Genomic DNA, 22,583 nt, shown 5'->3' with positions numbered 1-22,583 from the left:
ACATAAACATGCTGCTTTCTAATGACTGCAGTTCAATGTGTTGCGAAAGCCCGGGTCCAAAAGTTGACAATGCTATAGAGAGATGAGAGTCATGAACTGAACGTATTGTGGTAGTCACATTTTGAAAACATGCAATGCCCCCACCATCTGAGTCCTCTTTACCTTACAAAGTTTGAACAATAGATCCCCGTTGCCTTAATCCTGTGTTTGACAAGGGATAAGAAGTTTCACATTTTCTTTCTACGTCTTAAAATAGTCGTATCTATATTTACCATCGTTGAGACTTAACATGATATTGCATGAGTTAAACAAAGGGATTCATTTTAATGCTGTGTCTTTGCTCTAAAGCTACCTTATCTTTCCCCCCACATCCCCAAATGCCTAGGAAATTTGAATAGTCCTCTCAGCATTTCTAGATAACTCTATTGATTAATTTTACCAACTGGTTGACTACTTCATAGCAAATATATTCTCTTGACTTACTTCAGTTTCCTGCAGTTAGTTGTATCAAACCCAGTCCTCAGTTTATGGTGAACCACCTAGGAGTTGCTTAATAAATTCCATCTCCGTGTGTGTGTGTGTGTGTGTGTGTGTGTGTGTGTCTGTGTGTGTGTCTGTGTGTGTGTCTGTGTGTGTAAGTAAGTCCTTTTCCGTCCTCCCCAATAGTTTAAATCAGGGGTGTCAAACTGGATTTCATTGAGGGCTGCATCAGGATTTGACCTCAGAGGCCGAGTAGGCGTGGCCAGAGTGGGTGTGGCCATCTTGACATCCTGAGCCCTCTGCCAGCCTCCTGCAACCATCCCAAACTCCGTTTTCGCAGGCAGAGGGCTGCAGGAGGCCGTCACAGCCAAAAAGGGAGCCTGGGAGGGCTGCGCGCAGCCCACCCAAGCTCCATTTTCTCTGGCAGGGGCACCCCGGGCCCGTCCTTCGCTGTTTCCAGGGCAGCCCCACAGGCCAGATCTAAGCACCTCACAAGACGGATCAGGCCCGCAGGCCTTGATTTTGATACCCCTGGTTTAAATTATAAGGATGGCATTTCTTATTTCAATCTAAGCTTGAATTTACCCATTAAAATTCACACATTCCAAAGTGATTAATCCATTATAGATTTAACCATTAGGATTGTAATCTGAAACAAAATGAATTTGTGAGCAATCCTAATGCTCAACTGTTTCATGTATCAGGGTTTTTTTTTCCCCAAAAATATTTCATTGCTAATCATGGGTATGCATCCATTACATTTATTGCATTCTTCCTACCCCCAAAGCAAAGAAGGAAGCTGAAGAATTGTTTTTTGTTCCGTTTAGTGGTAACCAAACATCCAGGGAGTCAAAGTTGAATGGAGTCAAACGCTTCTTATTAATGGTAGAAGATGGTCAAGTGGAAACTATGTGTTCTCCATTGTGGGTGGAGACAGCAGCCAGGATGGGGGGTGTGCTCATCTGCTATGCTGATAGACTGAGCCAGTCAAAGTTGCCAAGTCCCGCCCTTGTTGCTGGGCAAACCCAGCTTTTGGCTCAGTCTGTCAGCATAGACAGGCGTGTGGGACTGTTCCTCTAGCAATTTCTATCTATACTTACCTTTCCTATATTTGGATCTCTTTCTGATTGATATCACTGGTTTGACCTCGGACATTTCTCTGGACTGCTTTGGATTTCGATTTAAACTGTAAGCCTTGAAGCCCCAGTAACTGGCTTGCCTGGTTATCTGGGGAACCTTTTTTCTTTTCGTTTCTTTTACTTCCACTTTATTTCGCTCCGAGTAAAGCACTGGGAATTTTTTGCGGTTTGTGGAGCTTCGCGCCCCCGTGGGAGAGGCTTGAGCCCTATCTCGGCTTTTTTAGCCGATTTACCATTTGCGGAGCTTCGCGCCCCCCTGCATTTGCCTCCGGTGGCCATTTTGAGAGACCTTTTTTCTAACGGCCGTCTCCCCTTGCTTAATTACTTCGCGCCGTTTCTTTTTACGTTTGAAAGGTCTTCGGCGGATCGGGGCTTACGAGTAGAGCTTCGCGCCCCCGACAGGGCCGACTTGAACCCCTGAGCCTCTATTCGATCGGCGCTTGGGGGAGGTGGATTACGCAGCCCGCTGTCAGTTTTGGCGCCAATTTCAACTGCAGAGACTTTTGGCTTGCCGTGGCTGCGTTGCGCGCCCTCTCTCTGCCGCTCCTTCAAGTCGGTGGGATTGCCTGATCGCTGCGTTGGGAACGCTTCGGAGGGGTCTCGCGCCCCCATTAACAGCTAGCACGATCTCCAGCGGGGTTAGATTTCTTAGTGGAGCTTTGCACTCCCCCCACCCCCCACGCAACCCCCAAAGGCCCGGGTGGTCTCTCTTTCCCTTGGTGAAGGCCCGGGCGTTAAAAATTAGTGGAGTTTTTTTACGCTCCCATTAATTGGGGCCCCTTGTCTGTGCCCTCTGCCTCAGGTTATTAAATTCAGTTGTCGGGCCTCCAGGTCTCGGTCTGTGCTTTCTGACATATTTCTGCCTGACCCTTCCGGTTTTTTTGTTTGGCATCTTTGGCCATATCTCCTGAGTTTGGCTTCATTGCTTGGCCTGACATATTAATTGTGTTGAGATGCCCAAGGCCTTGCATAAATCAAGACATGGCCGGAAGGCGGGTCGCTCAGAGAGCCCTCATGCTGAAGGGGACCCGCAACCCAGAAAGGACCAACCTGCGGTCCTCCCTTCCCGATCCATCAATTCTGAGGCGCCTCGCCCGCATCATAAATCCTCCTCCCACCTTACGACCTCCCGTGCCGAAGCTCGCCGGGACAAGGTCCTCAAGAAAATCTGTGCTAAAGCAAGCACTCACCAGGCTTCCTCCAGGGAGGTAGCCGCGGTTTCCCCCCGGGGGGCTAGCACATCGGGCACGGGTGCGCAGTCTGACCAAGTCTCTCTGCAAGATTGCCCGGTGGTCATTCAATCGGAAAATCTGTGGGGTTCGGAGACTATTCCTGCACCGCTACCATCATCTGCGCCCCTTTCAGAGCGGGCCGCCCCTGAACCAGTGGCTCAACCACCTGACCAGAGATCTGACGGGGCTCAACAACGCGAATTTCCATCTCCGGACCAGATTCAACAAATGATTACGACAGCGGTGCAGCAGTCGTTGGCTTCCCACTTCCTTTCCACTGATAAGGCGGATTCCATTCGGTCGGCGGTGACGCTTTCTAAGATGGATGTTCATCCGGATGATGTCCTCTCGATCGAGGCTCCGGACTCTCCTGTCTCCTCTATTGCGAGCCGTTCCTCTTCCGTGGTCGCCGAGGTGTGTCCGGACATGGATTTGTCAGAGGATGAGGATCTTCCCCCGGATCAACCCGCCTTCACGGGTTTATTTCCTCAGGCCCTGTTCAAATCCCTTCTGCACAAGGCAATTGCTACAGCTCAGTTGGACACGCCGAAGCCATCACCGGCTACTTCATCCATAGCCAAAGGGGCTTTAAATCCTCTGTTTGCTGAACCATCCCGTCCGGTGGACACCATTCCTACTCCACCTCTGTTCCTCGATGTGATCCGGAAGCAGTGGTCTTCACCTGGATCGGCTCCGGCTCCTACTTCAACGGACCGCCAGAACTTCACTGTGGCGTCTGATCTGGACTCCCTTCTTCAGGTTCCATCTGTCGACGCGCCTGTAACTGCTCTCTTGCCCCAAGCTGCGGTTCCGGGAGTTCCAGATGAAGGCCTCCGTCCGGAAGAACGCCGGGCAGACCAGGTTTTACAACGGGCACACCAGGGAGCCGCGTGGGCTATTCGGTCGGCGTCAACTGCCTCCTTTTTTAACCGCACTACCCTCCTCTGGCTTCGCCATCTCCAGGAATCCTTGGCTACGGAAGATGTCCACATACGGCAGGAAATAAACAAGATCATAGCGGCCACTCAGTTCTCAGCGGATGCCACCCTCAATGCCGCCCGCTTTGCGGCTAAATCCCTAGCATCTTCCGTTTCTGCCCGTCGGTTAGTCTGGCTCCGCCATTGGCAGGCCGATGCCAGACACAAGTGGCGACTGGCTTCAGTCCCCTTTGGCGGCTCTAAATTGTTTGGGGACTCTCTGGATTCCTTCCTCGTTGAAACGAAGGATAAGAGAAAGGTTCTCCCGGTTGTTTTCCGCAGGGGGGAGCCTAGGTTCCAACCTTACCAGTCCCGGTCCCAGCCTCGGGCATATGAGGGTGCTAGTTTTCCGTCTTCATCTTCCAGACCTCATGGGAATTTTCAACCCAGACAGCGGGGGGCTCAGGACAGAGCGCCCAGAGGTAGGACGTTTGCCTCCAAACGGCCCTTTCGAGGGGGAGGAGGTCGTTTCTCCAGACGCCGTCGGTAACTGCATTCCGGATCCTCCAATAGGGGGCAGATTGGCCCTTTTCGCCCCTGTTTGGGAGGGTTCCACTTCCGATAAATGGGTCCTGGCCACCCTGAGATCTGGGTTGGCCATTGAATTCCTCTCCCCTCCTCCGAGTTTCTTTGTACGCTGTCCGCTTTCCCATGACATCGGGAAGAGATCTCTTATGGATTCAGCGGTTCAGCATCTCCTTTCAATCAGGGCGATCGAACCCGTGCCCGAGATAGATCAGGGCACGGGATTCTACTCCCGTGTTTTTCTTGTACCAAAGTCTTCGGGGGGGTGGAGACCCATTCTGGACCTCAAACGTCTTAATCGGTATGTCGCATACCGTAAATTTAAAATGCAGTCCCTAAAATCTATTCTCGATGGCGTTAGGAGGGGCGATCTCCTCTCTTCTATAGACCTCACCGAGGCCTATCTCCATATCCCCATTCTCCCTTCCCATAGAAGGTTCCTTAGATTCTGTTACGGGGGACACCATTACCAATATCGGGCCCTGCCCTTTGGCCTTTCATCGGCCCCTCGTACCTTTACCAAGGTCCTGGCTGCTTTAGCAGCTTCCCTTAGGGCTAAATCGGTTCGTCTCCAATGCTATTTGGACGATATTCTGATTTTGTCATCTGACCGTCAGCAAGCTTTCTCCGACCTGCAACTTACCATCCGTACTCTGGCGGCCCATGGCTTTTCCATTAATGTAGAAAAGAGCCATTTGACTCCCTCAACTCGCTTGGTCCATCTAGGGACCCTGATAGATTCGGTGGCGGGGAGGGTCTACTTATCGCGTGAGCGACAGGTTAGTTTACGATCGCTAGTGGCTAAAGTACAGCAGACCAGGTCTGTCTCTCCCCTCGTTCTGTCCCAACTCCTAGGGAAGATGATATCTGCCATCTCTATCGTCCCATGGGCCCAGCTCCACTCGAGGGAACTCCAGTGGTTCCTTTTACCCTGGCAGAAGGCAGGCAGGTGCACCTCCCATTCTTCCATTCCTATCCCTAGAAAGGTTCTCAGGTCCTTAACATGGTGGCGGTCTCAGGCTTTATCCCGGGGTTGTTTTTTCTTTGACCCGCAGAGAGTTGTGGTGACGACAGACGCCAGTCTCCACGGCTGGGGGGCCCATTGTCTGAGTCAGATCGCACAGGGCGCATGGAGCAACGCCGAATCCCGTCGTCCAATCAACTGGCTAGAGCTACGGGCTATCTTCCTGGCCCTCCGAGCCTTCCGTCACATTGTAGCCAATTCGCATGTCCTGGTCCTCACGGACAATATCACAGCAAAGGCCCACGTCAATCGCCAAGGGGGCACTCGATCTCTGTCCCTGATGGCAGAAGCATTGCGTCTGGGAGTCTGGTCGGAGATCCATCTTGCCTCTTTGCGAGCGGAACACATTTCCGGTGCCACCAATCTACAGGCGGACTGGCTAAGCCGTCAGCGATTGGACCATGCGGAATGGCATCTTCACCCGTGCATCTTCCAACTGATTGTGGCACGATTCGGGACTCCAGCGATAGACCTTTTTGCCACTGCGGACAATTCTCAACTGCCACGCTTCCTCTCACGGTACCCATCTCCTCTTGCGGAGGCTGTGGACGCTATCCGCTCTCCGTGGCCTCCGGGGCTCCTTTATGCCTTTCCTCCGGTCGCTCTGATCTCCCGGGTGGTTCGCAAACTATTGATGGAGCAGGCGGAGATCATCCTTGTGGCCCCCTATTGGCCTCGCAGACCTTGGTTTGCCGACCTTGTGTCTCTCTCGACATGCCAACCGTGGCAGTTGCCCCAGCCGGAGGACGCATTGACACAAGGGGCCGTGAGGCATCCGGACTTGCAGTGGCTCCGTCTGACCGCTTGGCGGTTGAGTGGCAGTCGTTCTCAGACGCCAATGTACCCGCAGACGTAATCGACATCATTCAAGCGTCGCGGAGGCCCTCGACTAATAGGATTTACTCGGCCACCTGGCGAGCCTTCTGTGCCTGGTGTGATCGTACTGGGGTTCAGCCTCTTCGAGCATCGATCCTCAACATTCTGGTTTTCCTACAGGAGGGTCTGGCTAGTGGCCTTGCGCCCAACACTCTGCGGCGGCAGGTGGCAGCGATTTCCTCAATACTTACCCTCGGCTCGTTGTCCTCTCTTGCTCAGCATCCGCTAATTCGCCGTTTTCTACGAGGTGCCACGAACCTCTGCCTTCCAGTCCTACATAGATACCCGACTTGGGATCTCTCGCTCGTCCTTAATTCACTCACGGCGGCTCCTTTTGAACCTTTACGGACAGTGAGCCTTCGACTTCTAACGTGCAAAGTTGCATTCCTGGTAGCGATCACCTCAGCTCGCCGCATCTCGGAGGTAGCTGCACTCTCCATACGGGAAGATCTCTGCGTTTTCCATGCGGACCATGTGGTGCTTCGTCTAGACCCCACCTTTGTGCCAAAGGTTAATACCACCTTCCACCGCATGCAGGAACTGATCTTGCCTAATTTTTGCCCTCGACCGTCTCACCGACTCGAACGACGGTGGCATTCGCTGGATGTCCGTCGAGCTCTGCGGATTTACATTAAGCGAACTGCGACTATTCGCAAAACAGAATCACTCTTTGTATCTTTCTTGCCATGTTCCTTGGGCAATAAGGTATCGGCCTCTACCATCGGTCGTTGGATTCGCCAAACGATAGCCAAGGCCTATGAACTACGCTCGCTTCCGAGGCCGCCTCGTCTGACGGCGCATTCTACCCGTAGCGCGGCGACATCAGCGGCCTGGGCGGCCCAGGCATCCTTGCTGGAAATCTGCAGGGCGGCTACGTGGACTTCGCCTTCCCCATTTATTCTACATTATAAATTGGACAAATTCGCCTCGGCGGACGCCGCTTTTGGGCGTAGAGTGTTGCAGCGGGTGGTTGAAGGGGGGGTTGTTTCGGACCAGCCTGGCCCCACCCTCTCTTAGGGACGTGAATCTTTGGTATGTCCCATCCTGGCTGCTGTCTCCACCCACAATGGAGAAGGGGCGTTGGTCCTACCTGAGACGCACCTTCTCGTTGGGTGGAGACAGCAGCCAGACCCTCCCTTCTCCAGTCTGGCCTCTATCTCTTGTGTACTTCCTCTCTCCTTTATTTAGTGTCCCACACGCCGAGCCTCTCTTCTTGCCTTCGCCAAAAGCTGGGTTTGCCCAGCAACAAGGGCGGGACTTGGCAACTTTGACTGGCTCAGTCTATCAGCATAGCAGATGAGCACACCCCCCATCCTGGCTGCTGTCTCCACCCAACGAGAAGGTGCGTCTCAGGTAGGACCAACGCCCCATATCAAGTATAATATTGCCATTGTAGAGGCTTAAAAAGAAAGAAAGAAAGGAAAATTAAAGGAAATACTATAAAGGTTGATTTGGTCATGTAAAACATTGTAGCATAAGCTAATTACACCTTCAGATGTAATTGAGAAATCTCACAAGCTAATTTTACATATTCACTTACTGGACTCTGGACTCATATCTTTCTAATTCTTTTTTTTTTTTTACAAACAGTCCCTCTATTATTAAGTTTCCTTGGCAAGCTTCATAGCATAATATATCACTTAAGCTGTCCAAAAGAGGGCAATTGGGCAGTGACAAGATACACTAACATGTAATGTGAAAGAAATGAATGTGGTGATGCATGAAGTGTAATTTGTGCAGCAACACATCGGAGACACTAGTAGGTAATTCAGCAGTTGTGGCATTGATTGATGAATAGGCTTCACTGTCTAGTGTAACTATTAGTTCTTGCAACTTAGGAGGGGGGAGATATTTAAAAAGGGATTTACAACTGATAAGGCAAACATTAACAAAAAGAATTTTAATTGTTCAGTGTCTGGTATTAGGGTTTTTTTTCCCCCTTTCGTCTTCTCTTATGAATCCTACAGCTTTATTGGGTTTGGGGAGAAGAGAGGAAAGCTAATTTGAGAATTTAGACATGACAGAATACAACACAATTTCTTTATCGGAGAAATCTGATGGCTCTAAACTGATGTCATTATGAGGTTTAAATCAACTTTCTGCTTGCTTGAACATGGTCACCTGGGTATGGATGTACAAGGACACAAAAAGGTTGAGCAACTTTAGTTGTCTTAAGAGCTGGCAAATACCTAGGTTTGCGAAATCAAGTTCCACAGAGGGTCATCTGTCAACTGTCCCCACAACATGCATTTTTTAAGGCTGCACCTACTTTTTCTTTTATAATGAAGAAAATACTTCTCCTAGGAAAAAGGGACACAGCAAAGAAAAATGTGAAAGCTCCAGTCTGGAATAATTGGCAATGAATGCTCACATTATAAATACCCTTTTTATTACTGACAACAAAAGTACATAAAGTTCACACACACACACTTTTTGGAAATAAACATAGCTTATATGCATTCTGTGAACATAATTTGCCCTACTATTAGGACAAATAATAGTGATAATTATTAAAAACATTACTATATTGGACTATAGTTTTAAAATTACTCACTGTAACAATTTTTTTAAAAAAAGCTTGTCATTTCTCTGGTATAAAATAGCATATGCCTCATTATAATTTTCTTGCTTTTCTACTAAAGCCTAAACATTAGCTCTGTAACCGGAAGCCACAATAAAGCAAACTTAATTTCAAAAGCATTCCAGACAACTAGATTTCATCTCCAGAAGAATAATAATAAAAAAAAAATCAAATGTGTGAAAGTTTTGTATTCCTAATGGGCATAAGTGAAAAGTTATGTTTTTGATTTTTAGGATTCTGTTTTGTTTTGGATTTTTTTTTTCTTTCACAATTGAATTACAGAAAATTACAGCTTTGGTTCAGAAATACTTATCAGATAGATGGCCCAAAGAAATCATTAGGTTGATCATTATGAATATAATTTAGAAAGTGGAATGGACTTAAGATTCTGTCTGGCTATTCTGTGCTGGGCAGTTCAAATATTTTTATTTGTTATCACAGATTAGTCTTAGTTAGGGAATCTGTGGCTCTCATGTTGTTCGGTTCTATCTCAGTAATTCATTATTGGGCATGTTCATGAGCCTTCTGGGATTTGAACAGCAACATCTGGGAAGAATTAATTTTACCATTCTTAGTTTAAAACCTGTCATTAACAGATTTTTTTAATCTAATTTTTGTTCAAACACATCTTTAAATTTACTAAATAGCCTACGATGTGCAAGACATACTATGGATGGATTCTTCCATGCAAGCAGTCTGTGCTTAGATTGAAACATGTGTGTTGTAGGTGCATCCAAAACTGAATTATGGATGTTGGCCTGGTCATGGATAGTACAGGAGTTCTGAGGTGGGAGGCCACAAGGAAAAGGCAAAACAAATGGTGGAATTGTGCAGCGGGGAAGAAGAAGAATGGTGCTGGGACAATTTGGGAATGGTTTGATTAACAGAGTAGCTTGGATTATGCCAGACATGAATTCAAGCACAGCAGCTGCAGTAAAAGCAAATAAAAAGAAAGAAAAGTATTAGGATGACTGCTGAAAAGGCTGGTCATAGGCCATGACAAGTAGGGAAAGAGGGATATCAGCCTTGTCCTATAGGACCTGAAATTTGTCTCGGTCAAAACACTTGTTAGCTTTTGGTTTAGCCAGACCACAACTTACCCTGAACTGGTTCAACTGGACTGAATCATAATGAGTTTGTTTTGTGCATGGAACAAAACAGATGTTCTATTTGTGCACTTATTTGTCTATGCTAAAAGAAAGTACATGATTACAGATGATCCTTTTTTATTTTTGAGGGTTTTTTTCCCTAACATGATGAAGCTGTAAATAATGAGATCTTGAGTTTATGGAAATTGGGAAGGTTGAGTTCCAGAATAACATACAGATTGTCTGTACAGTATTGGGCCATCCTTCTCTGCACTAATTTTGACTCCAGGATCGAATTGCTGGCAGTCTGCAGTCAGCAGCAGTAGCCTGTAATACTGCATTCTAACCACTGTACCACCACAACTTTTCTTGGATAACATTGGGTTCCATTGTTTTATTTATGTACATTTCTCTATCTATCCCCTATTTTTTTTCATAATTCATATAAATACATGCATGGAGCATTAGCACAATCATAGAACTCCAGTGGCTTTTTAGCCTTCAAAGTGACAGACTTAATTGGTATTGGAAGGAAGCAATCTGTGCTGGCTTTTTTGTTCTCAGTGTCTCTTTCATGACCTTGCTGGAGAGGTCTCTTAATAGCATCACTGGTGCTTGCCTCCTGAAGACCACTTGTAGCTAGTTCTTGTGGATAGTTCTGGACAAGTTAGGATAGTTCTCCTTCTGTAGCCTCCAAGAATGAGCAGATTTTTATAATTTTCCTGCTCAAAGGAACACTTCCAGCCGTGATTGCCAGTGTTCTGGTCAAAGGCTTCAGAGAAAGCCTTTTGGTCACTAGAGCAAAATGCAAGTAGTGGCAACACTAAAATCCAGCAATGTGACAAAGCAGCTCTTCTATTGAGATTGAGAAGAACTGTGTGGAAGAGAAAAGCCAGCATGAACCATGTGGTCTGTGTAAGCAACTCCTTCCACCACCACTGAATTGCTCCAAAGAAAAAGGCATTCAACTGCTTCCAGGAAGCCATATGGAGCTTTGCAGCTGGATTAATTCAGTCAGATCTACTCTCCTTTGGTAAGAAGGAGGGCAAACATGTTTTGCAAAGAATACAACACTTTAAAAAAAAAAACCTTTTGCATGCACAAAAGCCCCTCTACTATTCTGTGAATATACAAAATAGCAATAACAAACCATATAAATGAACACCTTTACATGTATATTGATTCTGTTTAGGGTACACAAAATTATGGATAACAAAACTGATAAGAAGCCACAAGTGCTTGTAAAAGTGCATATAATTATTGAGATATTTAATTTTACTCTATGACATCATAATTGGATTCTTTTGCCTAAAGCCATCTAATCTATAATCTTCTGCCGGTGAATTGTTCCAGATGTTGCTATATAAGTTTATACACAAATCTGGGTTTTACTTGTGTTGTGTGCACAGATGCCCTCATAAATGTCAGTCAATTGCTCTTCTATGGAAAGTTTGTTGTAGAGATTGTAATGCGTTATTTCTCCTCTTTTGCCCTTGATATACTGAGATACTTTATGGCATTTTCTAAATGAACAAAAATCAAGCAGTTATAGTATTATCCATCTTTTTTTAAAAAAAATCTATGCACATGAAGATTTCACAGTGATGAATAATAATGGTAAATATAATTTTGTCATATTGGTAGAATCTCAACATGTAAGATTGACTCACACAATCTAGTATCTACTATCCCATCAACAGACAGGTCCATTCACTATTGTTTCAACTGAGTAAACAGTGGTGAAAGGGTCGGTCATATTCACAGTAATTGTTAGTGTGGAGACAGTCCTGTCAAGCTAAAAATATACTCTACTCTGTCACTTTGCAAGGGGTTTGAAAATAATAGCTCCATTGCTATTAAACAGGACGTAAGATTACACGGTGACCTTTTTCTTTGTTCAAATTTCTTCAGACCTTTAATTTGGGGGGACAGGTTATAAGTGAATAATAGTGAATCGCTCACATGAGGCCAATTTCTTCATAGAATATTTGGCATTTATTTATTTTTATAAAAGAAGAAATAAACCGCTTTATAACAGTAAATATATCACAAGACTCAGACGACTGAATATTGAAGTATCTTTTAGAATATATACTAATTGGGAACATTTTTGCATTTTTTTTTTTTTTAGTCAGCCCCATAGCAAAGACCAAATGTTTTTGTTAATGGCATTCTGAGTAAGGCGGGGAAGATTATTGGTCTGCCGTGCAATAATTTACTCCTCTTTGATATGCAAACGATCCACGGTGAATATAAAAAAAAATCCTATCAGACTCATTTCACAGTTCTTAACCACTCAGATTCTCTGGAGTCTATCGCCTCATTAGACCACTGCTCTCCAAAGCTAGCATAATTAAAATCTTTAACAGTTTAGCAAAGTAAAGATGTTTGGCTGATCACGTTAAGATGATTATCTAGCCATTGTATTCTAAATGACAAAAATAAATTAAATTTAGACCTTGGCATTTTTTATTATGTGTTTCAAATGAATCTAATGCACACTGCCTTTATTTAATGCCTTAGGTCTGGTAAGAGACATGGCTGTGTTTCAGATACAGATGTATATTTTGAAAATGGCAGTCTCCCCCACCCCCCATACACACACACCCTCACACTGATTTTTTTAAAAATACAGTCCCTTGAAACAAAGAAGCTGGATTTCTTGGCCCTAGTCTTTAGTCTTCAAAAGAAAGAGAATTACTTTGAAGAAAACATAGATTCTTCATGACTTTAATACAAATTTCTTATACTACTTTTTCATGCCAGCCTACAGCAATATGACAAGATACCTTCAAATGTTGTTTGCAAACATTTATGTGCTGTTAACTTAGAATCTCATAAGAATGGGATTAATATGTGTCACTCCAGGTTTTGCATAACTAAATTTGATCTTACAAAGGTATTTTAAAATTCTAAGTTTAGTTAAGAATCTTAATATCTCCTGAATTTCGCTAGCTACCTTTACTTAAGGAATATATTTCTCATGAAAATGTATTTTGTGTTTTATTTTACTTTAGCGGCTTATTATTACTGATCAAGAAACTAATAATAACAATAGTGCTAGTTGTATAGGAATTTGCAAGGTTTTTTACATAAGGCACATCTATCAAGTGAGCAGTGCTAAAAACCAAAATTAATGAGAAAGATAGGTGTGTTAATGACATAATCACATTATAATCAATTTTACTGTTAAAATTTTAAAAAGCATTTCATGGAGACAATATGAATTCATAATTTATGTCTAAAAGTAATTAATAAAACTATATTTAATAGCAAAGCTATTTGTCATCATTTACAATTCATGCACAAAATTACATTTGTGCTGATATCATAAAAACAGAGATACTTTTTCTTTGAAGACTTTCCTTGCTTCAAAACAGAAGTTACCATTTTCTGTCACCTTTCAGCAAATGAAACCCCATTTATTCAGTCTCTTTTTCATCATCATCCAACTAAAAATGATAAAAATTATGAAATAAATACCTCAGTACGGTCTCTATTTTCTATGGTGACCAAGAAGACATCTCTATCATTCTGAAAAAACTTGTATTTCATCCCCATTTTTTCAGCATGCTGTTGTTTAGGAATTAACTTCAAGTTCAAATGCTTATCTTTAATACTGAAATGCTTAACATTAAAATTGTGAAATCATATTACTGAATTACAATCCAAATAGCACTGATGATAAATAATGGAGCTTATGAGCCTATACATTGACATGTGTCATGCTAGAGCTGACCAATGATCCATCTATTCCAATAATACTTTTCTCTTACATTAGATTTTCGGAATCCCATTTATGTTCGGAATGTATATCATAATTCTCTTCAACTATTATTGGAATTCTACCCCATCTTGATTTATTTTCAAAATAGGTGTTAGTTTCATGCCACAATGTCAAAATGACATACATGTCATAATATCATTGAGCAAATGACATGCTTCTATAATTTGTGTGTCATTCATACCATGACCACTAACACAAGTACAGCAGCCACCTTATTTGCATGACAATATCATGTGCATATGTCATCATTTGCCACCCTTAGGCATTCATGTTTTCCAACGAGCAAATTTTAATTTTATTATTTTTTATTTATAAAATGTATTGGCTGCCCATCTTACCACAGGATAATTCTTGGCAAGCCATTAACATGCAAAATGCTATTGTACAACTAAAGAACCTATGTAATTATTCTCCTTATGTCTGTTGTGGTCACAAATAGAAAAGCCTAGCATTTTACTGTTCTGATGCGACAACTTGTCAAAAGATTGAACTGTGTGTCTTTATGCTACAAGGTTCAGCTCAGGCTCAACACAGGTGTTCATGAATGTAAATATAAAAATAGTGTTCCTGACACTGGCATCAGCCATCCTAGGGTAGCTTTGGGTTTCATGGCTCACTAGCAGGAATGCATGTTGAAAATGCTTTTTGTTGGTGGTTTCCACGGTGTTCTTGCATAACTCTGTTAGCTAGATTTTGGGATGGGCGTGGCCTGCTCCTGAAGCATGTGGCCCATGGGCTGCCAGTTTGACACCCCTGCACTAGATGGATCTCTTTAATGATGGGAAATCATAACATAGCCTGCCTCCCCAATATAGTGGATTGGGTAGATGTAATTGGAAAGAGATGGTCCTTCAAATCACCCAAGCCATATAGGGCTTTAAAGGTGATAACCAGCACCTTGAATTGGATCCAGAAGCAAATTGACAACTAATGCAGTTCATATGTGTGAATCTAGATTTGCACAAAACTATATGGGCCATTACATTTAGAACCAACTGAAATTTCTGGATACTTTTCAAGGGCATCCCCATGTCGAGCACTGTCAATTACATTTGGAGTTGTATTAACTAGTGATTAAATTTAGTAGTGATTAGTAAACATTAACCGGTGAATTTTGTTTTAGGCATGATTCCAACCGAACTCCAACAACTCTGGAAAGAAGTGACAGGATCTCACACAGCAGAGGAAGCAGCCAGCAACAACCATAGCAGTCTGGATCTGTCAACCACATGTATCTCCTCTTCAGCCTCTTCAAAGCCCTCCTTAATAATAAACCCACATGCCTCAACCAATGGACAGTTGTCAGTCCACACTCCTAAAAGGGAGAGGTAAGCATGAATGGAGTTTCTCCTTATCAGGGCCTAAAACACACTTCTGTTTGTAGGTAGAAAGTACCTATTTGCATAAATGCATTATTTTTATTTTACGGTCATTCTAATTTTATGCACACAAATACATAATACACATACATACACTCCATTAGGGCTGACATGCACTTCAGGTTTGAATGTGCTTTGGAGCACACAATTATGTGCTCATCGCACTCATCTGCAACTCCAAAGTAATTGTATCTTTTTTTACATTCTCATGGAGGGCAGCTGCATAATCCCAGGATGCTAAGGGTTAATGTTTCTAGTATGACATTAAGGTAACTCTTGACATTCTGAAACTCATGGGAATAATGGCCAATTACCAACAGTTTTTTGTAAGCAGTCATTTACCTCTTGTGTGGGTGAGGTTTGGTTCACATAATGCTTGTTTATCTTCATCCACACAAGCTGCTATGGTATATGAACATGTCGGCACATTTATCAGTAGCTTGATGGACAGTGTGAGATGATGATAAATACGTGCATATAAACTGCAAATACAATCGCTGCAAATAGTGATCATCCAGAATCCTAGATCATTTTGGGCAATTGTCTCCATCTGTCTGCTAGGTATATCAATGGCTTTTGGTTGACCTTTTTATCAGGGGAAGCAGAATTTGAAATGAAACCCTCAAGTCAATCAAAATACTGATTATCCAATAGGTCAGAGCTCCAAAAATCTGGTTTACAAATTCTAGCTTATATGGGAATAAAAGGCTACCAGTATATCACCTGATTTTCAATTATGAGTTTATTAAGCCACTCCTACTCGGAAAGAACAAGTAGGAACAGTCAAGCAGTTCATGCATATTAAAAAGTACCGTATTTTCCGGCGTATAAGACGACTGGGCGTATAAGACGACCCCCTACTTTTCCTGTTAAAATATAGGGTTTGGGCTATACTCGCCGTATAAGACTACCCCTCTTCCAACGCACACCAAATAAAAATTAAAAAAACATCAACTGGCTCACCCACAATGTAAAAGCAGCTGTGCTAGACCCAAAATGGCCCCTGAAACAAGCAGGAACCTCACAAAGCCCCAAAAAACAACTTTCACGCTTTACACACACACAACACAACACAACACAACACAACTGGCTCATCCACAATGTAAAAGCAGCTGTGCTAGACCCAAAATGGCCCCTGCAACAAGCAGGAACTTCACACAGCCACAAAAAGCCCAAAAACCCAACTTTCACACTTCACACACACAAAATTCCACATACAGCTTTGTGAGATTTTGTGTGTTTGTGTAGTTAGAGTGAAACACTACAGAAACACACTAAATCTCAGAAAGCTACACAAATATTATTTTATTTTATTTTATTTTTATTTTTATATGAAAGCTAAATTTAAAACTTCCTAAACTTTAAATGGCTAGGTCTAAAAAAGAACTAAAAAAAAACCCAATTAACTATTTTTTTTTAAAGATCCCAAAGGGGAAAAAAACTTACGTACCCAATAGAACAGGGGTCTCCAACCTTGGCAACTTTAAGACTTGTAGACTTCAACTCCCACAATTCCTCAGCCAGCTTTGTTTTGCTGGCTGAGGAATTCTGGGAGTTGAAGTCCACAATTCCCTGCCTGCTTGGTTGCAGGCAGGGAGTTGCTTGCTGATGGAATGGATTCAGGCAAGCGAAGCAAGGCAAGCAGCTAAGGCAGTGGTTCTCAACCTTCCTAATGCCGCGACCCTTTAATACAGTTCCTCATGTTGTGGTGACCCCCAACGATAAAGTTATTCCTAAAACCATCAAAAATATGTGTTTTCCGATGGTCTTAGGCCAGGGGTCCCCAACCTTTTGGACCTCAGGGACCACCAACTTCATAATTTTAAATTTCGCAGACCACTAATACGAATCCAGTGCCCCGCTTGCTGAAGCACCTGGACTCCCAGTACGGGATGGGGTCCTTCAGGCACTCTCCATCCTCTCTGTCTCTCTCTCTGTCTCCCACTCTTTCTCTCTCATTCTCTCTTTCTCTCTCTCTCATTTTCGCTTTCTCTCTCTCTCCCTCTCTTTCTTTCTCTCCCACTCTTTCTCATTCTCTCTTTCTCTCTCCCCCCTCTCTCATTCTCTTTCTCTCTCCCCTTCTCTTTCTCATTCTTTCTTTCCCCCACTCTTTCCCTTTCTCTCCCCTCTTTCTCATTCTTTCTCTCTCTCCCACTCTTTCTCTCTCATTCTCTTTCTCCCCCCTTTCTCTCTCTTTCTCCCACTCTCTTTCTCTCCCCCCACTCTCTCTCATTCTCTCTTTCTCTCTGTCCCCCTTTCTCTCCCCCCACTTTCTTTCTCCCTCCCGCTCTTTCTCTTTCTCTCTCTCCCCCTCTTTCTCTCTCTCCCCACTCTCTCCCTCTCATTCTGATTCTCTCATTCTGATTCTCTTTCATTTTCTCTCCCTCTCTCTCATTCTCTCTCTGATTCTTTGGTTCTCTTTGATTCTGTCTCTTTCTCTATCTCTCATTCTCTCTCTCTCACTCTCTCTCTCTGATTCTCTCTGTCTCTTTCTCTCATTCTCTTTCATTCTGTCTTTCTCTCTCTTTCATTCTTTGTCTCTTTCTCTCTCTGTCTCATTCTGATTCTCTCTTTCTCTCTCATTCTCTCTCTCTCTCATCTCATGGGCCAGCCAGTGTCTTGGGGCTGAGAGGAAGTCAAGCATCTCCCTGAGAGACTGAGGGCCGGAAGAAGTGTGGGAGCAAAGCACTACTTGAACTTGTGCAGCATGAGCATTCGCCTTGGTATATTTGCGCCAGCTGATGGCCAAGGCAGCCCTCATCTGTCTGCTGAAAGTGCAGCATCAGGATTCTGCCTTGCTATATTTGCGGCGCAAGGCAGCCTTTGTTTCCTGCTGCTTGGGACTCAGAGCGGTAAATAGCGTCTGATCCGGAGAGCAGCTGGATTTTGCTCTCTAATCTGGATGCCAGATCGGCCCCCTGCAAACTCTCGTCTCTCGAGGAGCGCTCCCTGAAGCGGGGCTGGAAACTTTGGTTGGACTGCTTGAGAGAGGAGAGCTTGCAGGGGGGCGATCTGGTGTCTGCAACGGAGAGCGGCATCCGGCTTTTTCTCTCCGCTGTAAGAGCGCTGTAAGAGCGGCAGCCCTCATCTCCTAATGCTTGGGACTGCAAAATCCAGCTGCTCCCCGGACCAGTCACCATTTACCGCTCCGAGTCCCAAACATTAGGAGATGAGGGCTGCCGCTCTTACAGCGCTCTTATAGCGGAGAGAAAAAGCTGGATGCCGCTCTCCATTGCAGACACCAGATCGCCCCCCTGCAAGCTCTCCTCTCTCAAGCAGTCCAACCAAAGTTTCCAGCCCCGCTTCAGGGAGCGCTCCTTGAGAGACGAGAGTTTGCAGGGGGCCGATTTGGCAGCCGGATTAGAGAGCAAAATCCAGCAGCTCTCCGGATCAGACGCCATTTACCACTCTGAGTCCCAGGCAGCAGGAAACAAAGGCTGCCTTGCGCCACTCCTGACACAAATATACCAAGGCGGAATGCTGCTGCCGTACAAATGAAAGTAGTGCTTCACTCCCACAGCTTCCAGCCATCGCAAACACCACTTCTTCCCGCTTCTGCCGCCCCCTCCCCCACCGCCACAACAGCACCATTCATTCCGGATGGCGAGGGCTGCGCTCGTTTTTCTGTATTGCACCACCATCAAAACCCCTGTGAAAGGGTTGTTTGACCCCCCAACCACTGAGCTAAGGTAAGCAAGCCAGGAAAATGCGCTGCGCACTCCCACCCTTTGCCTGCGAGCCCGGACGCTGATCCGGACGGCTGCAGAACGAACTGGGCACTGGCTGTCATGTCTTTTCTGCTGTGCGGGGTTCGGCACCTGGGCTCCCGGGGTTTAAGCCTCTGGGCCAGCCCGTGCTGCTCCAGGATGTTCGCTCCGGGCTCCTTGGAATTGCTGCTGGGCGCTTCTTCCCGTTGGGGCGATGGTGGGTGGCTGCGAGCCTGGAAGAGGTGGTGAAATGCAGAGCAATACCTCGTGGGGAAGGAGTCCGCCGTGGCTCCCGCAGTCCACTCACCATCGCCCCAACGGGAAGAAGCGCCCAGCAGCAATTCCAAGGAGCCCGAAGCGAACATCCTGGAGCAGCACGGGCCGGCCCAAAGGCTTAAATCCCAGGAGCCCAGGTGCCGAACCCTGCACAGCAGAAAAGACATGACAGCCGGTGCCCAGTTCTTTCTGCAGCCGTCCGGATCGGCGCCAAGCCAGGAAAGTGCGCTGCGCACTCCCACCCTTCGCCTGCGAGCCCGGGCGCTGATCCGGATGGCTGCAGAAGGAACTGGGCACCGGCTGTCATGTCTTTTCTGCTGTGCCGGGTTCGGCACCTGGGCTCCCGGGGTTTAAGCCTTTGGGCCGGCCCGTGCTGCTCCAGGATGTTCGCTTCGGGCTCCTTGGAATTGCTGCTGGGCGCTTCTTCCCGTTGGGGCGATGGTGGGTGGCTGCGAGCCTGGAAGAGGTGGTGAAATGCAGAGCAATACCTCGTGGGGAAGGAGTCCGCCGTGGCTCCCGCAGTCCACTCACCATCGCCCCAACGGGAAGAAGCGCCCAGCAGCAATTCCAAGGAGCCCGAAGCGAACATCCTGGAGCAGCACGGGCCGGCCCAAAGGCTTAAACCCCGGGAGCCCAGGTGCCGAACCCGGCACAGCAGAAAAGACATGACAGCCGGTGCCCAGTTCTTTCTGCAGCCGTCCGGATCGGCGCCAAGCCAGGAAAGTGCGCTGCGCACTCCCACCCTTCGCCTGCGAGCCCGGGCGCCGATCCGCTTGGACTGCGGGAGCCACGGCGGTGCTGGCCGGGCTGGGTCTGGTGCGGTGGGCGGAGATGAAGGAGCAGCCTCGGCGGTAGCAGCAGCAGCAATTACAACGGGAAAAGCTGTGGGGAAAGGAGGACGAGGAAGATCTGGCAAGGTGGTGCGAGCACTTCATGGCTCCTCCGGTGAGCGGATTGCGAGAGCTGCGCGACTGGGGCGGAGACATGCGAAGTCGCATGGGGCTTCTCATAATGGAGACGCAGAGCCAGGTGTGCAAGGCGCTGGCCCAGGTCGACCGCGGCGCCGCTTTCACCGTGGACTGCTGGGAAAGGAAGGAAGGTGATCCGAATTCCGGGGTAGAGTGGGGACGCGTTCCTTTCTCGTGGGCCCCGCACTGCCTGGCACCTCTTGTAGGTTGGAACTAATTCGGAGTACAGCTTCCCCTCAATGTTGCCGGCGCTCCCAAAGTGTCATCGGTCAGCGCCAGCAACTCAGATTCGGGTAACCGGCGTATAAGACGACCCCCGACTTTTGAGATGATTTTCCTGGGTTAAAAAGTCGTCTTATACGCCGGAAAATACGGTAGGATAGGAACAACCAAAATTCTAGTTTACTGCAAACATGATCATCCAATTAGTTTTGCAACAGGCTGTTTAAGTGAAAGATAATTAAATATACCAGACTTTCGATAATGCGGTTGAACTATTTTACTGAACTTTCTGCTTCCTCAGGGAAAAGGAATAATTTGAAACTGTATCTGGCTTCCTATAATTTGGCTGTAATAATTGTATTTTCATCCATGTTTGTCAGTTTATGAGCTACTGTCACAAACTGATTTGAACAGTTTAGGCACTTAAAGTATGTATCTGAATTTTCAGATATAAAATACTATATGTTTTCAAAAAAGGTATTGAGCCCTTTTTCAATATTTCATAAAAATTAAATAGGAACTTCCATCCAACAGTAGAGCAATATGGAATGTAAGCCATTAATAGAGTTGTTTATTTTGGGAATCTCTTATGTGAACTTACCTTCTAATTTTTCTATCATTGAGCTGTGGTGGTGCAGTGGTTAGAATGCAGTTCTGCAGGTTACTTCTGCTGACTGCCGGCTGCCAGCAGTTCAGCAGTTCGAATCTCACCAGACTCACGGTTGACTCAGCCTTCCATCCTTCTGAGGTCAGTAAAATGAGGACCCAAATTGTTGGGGGCAATATGCTGACTCTGTAAACCACTTAGAGAGGGCTGTAAAGCACTATGAGGCAGTATATAAATCTAAGTGCTATTCTAGTATTCTAAGTGGATTCTAGTATTGTATCCTGTAGTATAGTATCAAACCTATTAGACTGCAATAGTATTTTAGGACTGTTACCATGGATATCATGAAAATAGTTGAAAGAGAGGAGCAAAGCAGACTTTAAAAAGGGTGATTTTTTCAGAGCTTCCTCAAATAAGAGCCTTGGTAGTACAGTGGTTTAATGCACCCTGTTATTAACACAGCTGCCTGCAATTTCTGCAGGTTCGAATCTTCCCAGGCTCAAGGTTGACTCAGCCTTCCATCCTTTCTAAGGTAGGTTAAATGAGGACCCAGTTTGTGGGGGCAATAAGCTGACTTTGTATAAATATACAAAAGTATGAAGGCTATTGCTTAACGCATTGTAAGCCGCCCTGAGTCTCCGGAGAAGGGCGGCATATAAATCAAATTAAAAAAAAAAAAAAATCCTCTATTCAAGTTTCATTTTTGAGCCTTTGGAAGGAAGCAAGGGCTTTATTTTTTAGATCTGCGTCTTAGAGCATAACATAACTGCTGGATTCTGTTCTGCCCTGGCCATGAATTCTGTTTTCTCTATTTATTTGCGCCACCCCCGAACTCTGCTGTAAAGGTGCCTCCTGAAATGCATTTGGATTGAATGTGGGGATAGAGAAAGGAGGCAAACGAAGGGACAAATGAGTGAAAATGGCTTGGAACTTGTTAGTATTAGTTCTTACAGTTTGCTAAAGAATAAGTCAATAATGATAAGGATGCTGTTTTTTATGAAACCATATGGAATAATCTTTGAAAGCAAATTAACTGGATCTGCCTTTCCTTGCTAATTGGTAGGTTTTTACTGAGGTTTTGATTATTAGTTTTTTTAAAACCTTTTTTCCACCAAACTTTTCATAGCTATTATCCTTCTCATCTTTTCATCTTTTCTATTAGCTTCTTATGAGTATTTTTGTTGTTTGTATCTCATGAATTATGTTGATTGCCTTACTTAGTATTCTATTTTGATTGATGTTGTTTGCTTATTTAGCATCCTATCACTGAGTTTGTATCTTATGATCTTTGTGATGATTGTATTTTATGATTATGATCATGATCACTTATTGGTGGTATGTACATTGAGAGCTTATGCACTGGAGACAAATTCCTTGTGTTACCAATCACACTTGGTCAATAGCTATTCTACTCTACTCTACTCTACTCTACTCTACTCTACTCTATAGTACTATATAGTAATACTATTTTGAAATTGGGATATTAACAGGAGGAGTATACAGTATATCAGTTCTAGGGATGTGGATTTGTATTGGTATTTTATATTGGTTTGATAAAGGAAATATATTTTCTATACCTCCAGAAAGTACTTTTTTTGTGGAAGTTGAGATTTTTTAGTTTGACGTCTTCCGGCCTAGAGCAAAATGGGAGGAAAAATCATTTAGTTCCTTTGCATCTGTTTTGTATGTTGAATCTTAAGAGTAAAAATCTCATA

At 45.0% G+C, this 22,583-nt stretch overlaps 1 protein-coding gene across 1 annotated transcript in view; it reads left to right on the top strand.

The window, feature by feature from the left end:
* FOXP1 (forkhead box P1) overlaps positions 1–22,583 on the top strand; it is a 270,324-nt gene that overhangs the window by 168,097 nt on the left and 79,644 nt on the right. The window contains exon 7 of the mRNA XM_070936858.1: positions 14,833–15,037. Coding sequence (XP_070792959.1) covers positions 14,833–15,037 — 205 coding nt within the window. The remainder of the gene's footprint in view (positions 1–14,832; positions 15,038–22,583) is intronic.

The sequence above is a fragment of the Pituophis catenifer genome, unplaced genomic scaffold (genome assembly GCF_029215685.1).
Source record: "Pituophis catenifer annectens isolate HBS135680 unplaced genomic scaffold, rPitCat1.0.hap2 SCAF_2, whole genome shotgun sequence".
Classification (NCBI taxonomy): Eukaryota; Metazoa; Chordata; class Lepidosauria; order Squamata; family Colubridae; genus Pituophis; species Pituophis catenifer.
This window is presented reverse-complemented; position numbering and strand designations above follow the sequence as displayed.